The 5932-nt window shown below is 51.2% G+C and overlaps 1 protein-coding gene across 1 annotated transcript; it reads right to left on the bottom strand.

The window, feature by feature from the left end:
* Positions 1-4735: 4735 nt before the first annotated feature.
* LOC133909935 (small polypeptide DEVIL 4-like) lies at positions 4736-4998 on the bottom strand. The gene has a single exon (XM_062352461.1). It carries the CDS (start codon positions 4952-4954, stop codon positions 4838-4840), a length of 117 nt encoding a protein of 38 aa, XP_062208445.1. The 5' UTR covers positions 4955-4998; the 3' UTR covers positions 4736-4837.
* Between the last annotated feature and the right edge of the window lie 934 nt (positions 4999-5932).

The following is a 5932-nucleotide window of genomic DNA, read 5'->3' as shown; positions in this document are numbered from 1 at the left end:
CCGCCGCCGCCTCCAAAAAGATAGGGTGGCTCCGGACAGTCGAGACGCACTAGGCCCTCTTCGGAGGAGGCATCCTGAGCGCGAGTGAGGCCCCATCTAGCCTCGGGTTACCACACCTATAGGCGCAAATCCTACTCAAGTTAGTCACATGAAATGAGCATTCTAGAACAACACAAACATAGGTATTTACAAAGTAGGAGGCAGACATTGCCCCATTTGGCGAACAAAGCCAAATTACATAAAGCAAGAGAGGTGGTCAACATACTAGGACTCCAAACTCCATAGGAAGAGAACAAAAACAAAAATAGCATCCTACTTAGAGCTACATCTCCAGAGGTGGGTCTTGCGAAGCGTCATCCTCGTGTAGAGACTATTCCCGCAAAATGATGATTGGATACGAGGGCCCTCCTCCACATGATGGTGGTACATCAAGGAGCTCCTAACAAGGAGCCTGGCCCCCTGTAGAAGAGCCCGAGTGGGGATCCTCTCTGCCTCTCGACTTCACATGACCTTCCATGAAGCACAGTGTCACGGTGCGGCCATGCTTCGCCCGTACACCCCAGCGAAAGTTATCCAAGGCCACACAAGTCTCCACCGGGGGCACCTCTAGCTAGAAACCCTCAATCATGGAGTCCGGCACCGGTTGCTCCAACACTTTGAATTGGTGGAGCAACGCTCGGTGCAGCAAGGCCAGCTGAAGCATCAAGGCCACACACACGCTGGACTTCGCATAGGCCTCTGTAGCATTAGTGGTCACCCTTGCGGCAGATCGGAGCCCACGGAGCATCAGGACCAGCGCCTCAGAGCCGGAAGGTATTGGCGGTCCTTCAGTCCTAAGTCTGCTCAAGGCATCATGGGTTGCCTGGGTTGCCTCCAAAGCACGCTCGGTTAGGCCACGGGGCTCTGTGCGCAATGTCTCTTTCGCCACTCGAGTCTACCCCAGCTCTCACTAGACTTCGGTCACTATAATTTGGAGGACTTGGGCATTACCCTCTACTGACACATGGCCTGAAATCGCTTCAATGGACACCTCCGCTTCCCAGAGAGCTTTGGCAGTCTTCCATGCCTCAGCCTCTGCACGCTCTCGCCGTGCCACTTCCTCTTACAGAAGGACCTCCTCGCGCTCCCATCGTGCCACCTCTTCTAGCAGATGACCCTCCGCAGATTCTACGCGCCTCTCGACCTCCTCCAAGGCACTATGGAGCCTTGCCACTTCATCTCAAGTCACCTCATGAGCCACAACGAGAGTCTGGCGCCACGCACATCCTAGCACCCTCGTCAAAAGCAGTTGTTGTGGAACATGAAACGGGAAGGATAAGGTCGACAACCCAAGAAACCACGGCCAGCGAAACCTTGGGCAAGAATGTACCCACCAGGCCACCGTCTTCATGTGCACCTCCACTTCCTCTGGGGGGCCGGGGGGCTCCGAGCCATAGACAGCTCGATCTCTCTGCTCCTAAGGCAAGGTGAGATGGAGGTAAAAGCATTCAATGCCTCTGAGCGAAGCGCGAAATCTTTTGGAATCAAGGCCTCGAAACCAAGGCCCCCCTCTACCGGTGTAGTTTTAGCTACCACGAAGGGACCAGCTCCCTCGCTACTGACCCTGAGGGCCAAAGCACGAACTGGCATGACATCCCGGGGCGTCGAGGTCGTCACCTCCAGAGTGGCCATCATAGACACCTCCAGAGGGGTCATCACGTTCTGTTGGAGCTCCAGAACCTCTGGAGCGGAGGCCATAGATGGGTCCATCTCAGTGACCACTGAAACACACCAAGAGTGCAAGTCAGGATCCTGGCACATCACTACAGCAAGATATAAACCAATGGAGTAAACATCTCACCTGGGCCCTTGGTCCGTTCATTAGAGGGGCCTGTGACATCCTCACCATCTGAATCGATGAACTTCAAATCCATATCGAAATCCAGGGAGGCCTCGCCCCCTCTTCAACTCTGGCCATGGGCGAATGGGTGTGGAGGGGACAGACCCTTCCCATGATTGCTTTCTTCGGGCCGGATCTCATCTCCGAACACGTCGCAAGCGACAACGGCATCCGTAGCCTGCCTCTAGCACTTTGCCCTACCCATCTCTGCCTCGGACGACTCAGTCATCAAGCTGGCCTGTGAACCTTTGGAAGCAGGAGGGAGTCATGCCCAGAGAGGGCTCATAGGGATTGCGGAGGCTGTGGCACCAGAAACCCCGCGCCCTTGCTTCCTGGTGACCCTGGGCTCTACCGGGTCTGGCCACGCCGGTGCCACTACTCCGAGGTGGAAGTAGATGCGGTTATACCCCACCCAATTTCCAACTAGATCCATGCACCTATCCTGCTTCGTGGCAGTAGGTGGGCCCTAGAACTCCTCCACGACTTCGGCTGCTCGCTCTAGCGGAAGGAACTCCTCTGAAAGAAAAAGACGTGTCACCTCCTCAAAGTCAAAGCTATACAACGAGGAGGACTCACCCGAACTGATGGTGGGTCCAGAGTACACGTTTGGCTCTTCGTCCCCACCTTGTGCAAAGACATGCTCCCAATCTTCCTGTCGGGGCCAGATACATAGCATTGTGAACTCCTTTGTGAGATCACGCATGCTCATCCTCTAGGACACCCTCTGGAGAAGCGCCTGTGGCAAAGCGAGCTGGGCATCGAAGATCTCTGCCACTGGGGTCCTAACATACTCAATGTCCCGATTCATAGAATGAAAGGGGGACCCAATGTCTACATCATAGTAGAACCACCGATCCGACCACCCGGAGTACCACCGGTTATTGATGGCCTTCACCAAAAACACATCCAGATATTCTGGCCTGAGCTAGAAGTTCACACTGGCAAAGCTGATAGCCTTCGTCATTCTGTCCTCTGTCCGGGTCTTCAGCTGGCAACTCGCCTCATGGATGGAGGCAAAAAGAAGCTCTCCCTTCACATCCCTTTGCCCGCATGACCCATTCAAAAATAGCCAGGCGGGCAATCATGTTGACCGCAAGCTATGGTAGCTCTACGTAAAAAAGGCGGAGTACCCCCTTGAGAAGTGGTACAGCTGGGAAGCGGAGGCCCGCGTTGAAAAAGGCCTTGAACACCACGGTCTCATGGCCCTGAGGCTCTGGAACCGCTTCATCCTACAACACCCGGGCAACATACTTAGAGGGGATCTTCCCCTCAACCATCTGATCAAGCTCAGCCTTGCCAATGGAGGATTCCCCTAGCACGCTGGTCTACTGAGGATACTTCCTGCTGGTGCGGTGGAGCTCCACACCCGGTGACAGCCTGAGCAGTGGTGGAGGAATCACCGCCGCTGGAGCATCCACTGCCTCGCGCACATCGACGGCCCCACCTTGAGCATTGGAGTTAACCATGATGATCCCTGGAAGGCGGCGAGAAGCACTAGATGACGGTGGAAGATGGGAGTGCTATGGCTGGGCATGCACGTTAGCTAAAGCAAATGCAGATAGAAGCAAAGGCATCAGCTAAGGGACTCCAGTCAGCCAAGACCTCCACCTTATAAACTATGCAGGGAGTTATTTCCTCCTAGGAACATGCGCACATGCCCCATCCTTTCACCCATGAGGCCATGATCATGGGGGGAGCAAAACCGCCCTCCATGACCCTCTAACGACGAGGCATCATGTGTCCCACTACTGCTCGATAAGGCGTGACCACGCCGCTAAACGCAAGAAGCATTAAATGCCCCCTCACAGGTGTTACCAGATGGTCAGTTCAAATCATTTGGTCTGGACTTTCCAAAACAACTCGAGCAAGACGAAGGACCGTAGGTCACTAGACATCGAACCAGGGACCGTCGGAGGCCCCGCTTCACAAACCACAAGGCCGCCCGCTTCGCTGGCTGCTCTCGCGAGGGGCTACTATTGGGGGTCATCATTAAGGACCTCTGATGCCCTGGCTCTGCTAGCCTATGCCTGAGGATCATGAATCTCTAAAGGCCCTTTAGATCTCTAGACTTTACCAGCCTACGCCTGAGGATCACGAATCTACGAACGCCCTTCAAGTCTCCAGGCTCTGGGCTCTCCAAAGCCTCTGCCCTCCAAGGCCTAGGCGGGCTCTCCAGAGCCCCTTGTCCCCCAAAGCCTAGGTGGACTCTCTGGAGCCCCTGCCCCCCAAAGGATAGGGCAGCCTCTTCGGCTCGGAGGGTGAGCCATTAGGCCTTGGCAAAAGATTAACCATAGGGGGTGCACCATACGTCATTCACCTGCAAGGAAGTGACCGGTATTTAATACCCATGCAAGTGGAGACCATCCTAACATCCCAGCGCAAGTGGTGGCTGACCTGACACTTTGGACAGTTCGGCGCCGTAATAGACGGTCGGCCCAATATATTGCCCTTAGGACCACTTGCACCATTGTATTGGCTATAGTGGATAGTATCTTCTAAGTAGGGATAAAAATATTCTGTATAGACCCAGACTGGATGATCGAACCGGCCCTAGATCCATGTGGTATAGCCATGGCTGGTTTCACTATCTCTATAAAGGTAAACTTGTACACTTACACTATGACGACACTATAAATATAGACCCTTAGCCATCAGGCAAAAAAAGGAGATCTTTTTCTTATCAATACCAACAACACATTTGGTTTTTCTTTCTCTCCACTTTTTCTTCAAGTTGGAGTCTCCTCTATAGAGGAGGCTCTCGCCGTATTTGTTCGTGGAAGATATTTTCTTACACCAATAGAGAGGAATAAATTTATGTACTGATTAACATCGCAGATGCTACAAGGATCTGTATCTATCTATCTATCTATATACAATTTCCCTACCATTTTGGTAGCTGGAAAAAAAATAATCACAGAAGAACTGGAAAAACAAGAACAAATTCAGAGCTAAAACTGTTCAGTCATGCCCCAGGACCAGAATAACGACGCATCGCGAGATGATGTAAAGCCTTGACCTCTGCTCCTTGAGAGCCTTACCGAATCCTCCTCTCCTCCTTTGGCTCCCAAGCTTCATCTTGACAAATGCTCACATTTTTTGAACAGAAGCTTTATCTAATGTCGGTGTGGCTGCCTGTAAACACAACAACTGAATGATCTTGGTCCTTGCTCTTGGTGTGGATGACTCATTTTGCATAATGCCAGGAGTTTATATAGGAAGAGTCAGAGGCAGATGGAGATGATTAACGAGAGGAGAATAGAATACTCACCCATCCACCAGCTGCATCATGGCATGACTGGCAACCCACACTGCATGTACTTGCACCATTAGACAAGGGAGTGAAAAACTAGTAGTCCACTGTCCATCTTATCATGTGAACCTGCTCCCTCTCATCTTACAATAATCAGCTCCAGGCTCCAGCTTTGGCCTTTCAGGCATCATTTAAATGGCAAAAACAATCTTGATCTCCGAGGAACTGTGGCGCGCCTGACAATCCGGGATGGCCCTCCTGTGCTCGTGATGGACGACCTGAACGATCTCGCGCGTGCGCACGCTGAGATGGATTTCTGTGGAACTCATGTGTTGAGATCTGACTACAGCTAAGGATTTACCTGGATATAGCATATGGTGTCTGCTCAAGAATATGAACAGGTATGTATCTCTGTCCCGGATGAACAGTATAGTAGCACGTGGTTTGATAGTTTTTTGTCATCTAGACAAACTTTGTGAAGCTTTGGTTATGATGGAAATTTGAGTTCCTGAGTGGCAACTGAACTGAACAGTGAATATATTACGCTATATTTGGTTCCTCACAATTTGCATGGCTAAAATTCTAGTATTTTTATAGTGTCTTCTTAGCTTGCTTAGTTCAGTAGTTCATTTAATTTGAAAATTACATTGATCGGACAATTTAGGAGTTCAAGTGAAATACTATTTTTTGTGGCACGTTTTCTTTGATGACTTTGCCAAATTTATCTTGTATAGTATCAAGATTTCACGTTCTGAGCTTCTCATTGGGTAGATATTACACACTTGAGAACTTTTATTGGACAA

The sequence above is a fragment of the Phragmites australis genome, chromosome 2, assembly GCF_958298935.1.
Source record: "Phragmites australis chromosome 2, lpPhrAust1.1, whole genome shotgun sequence".
NCBI classification, from domain to species: Eukaryota; Viridiplantae; Streptophyta; class Magnoliopsida; order Poales; family Poaceae; genus Phragmites; species Phragmites australis.
The sequence above is the reverse complement of the archived record's forward strand: the minus strand, read 5'-3'. Positions and strand labels throughout refer to the sequence as shown.

Coding starts and splice junctions, on each gene's coding strand:
- LOC133909935 (XM_062352461.1), bottom strand. CDS start 4,954: ATGAAGCTTGGGAGCCAAAGGAGGAGAGGAGGATTCGGTAAGGCTCTC.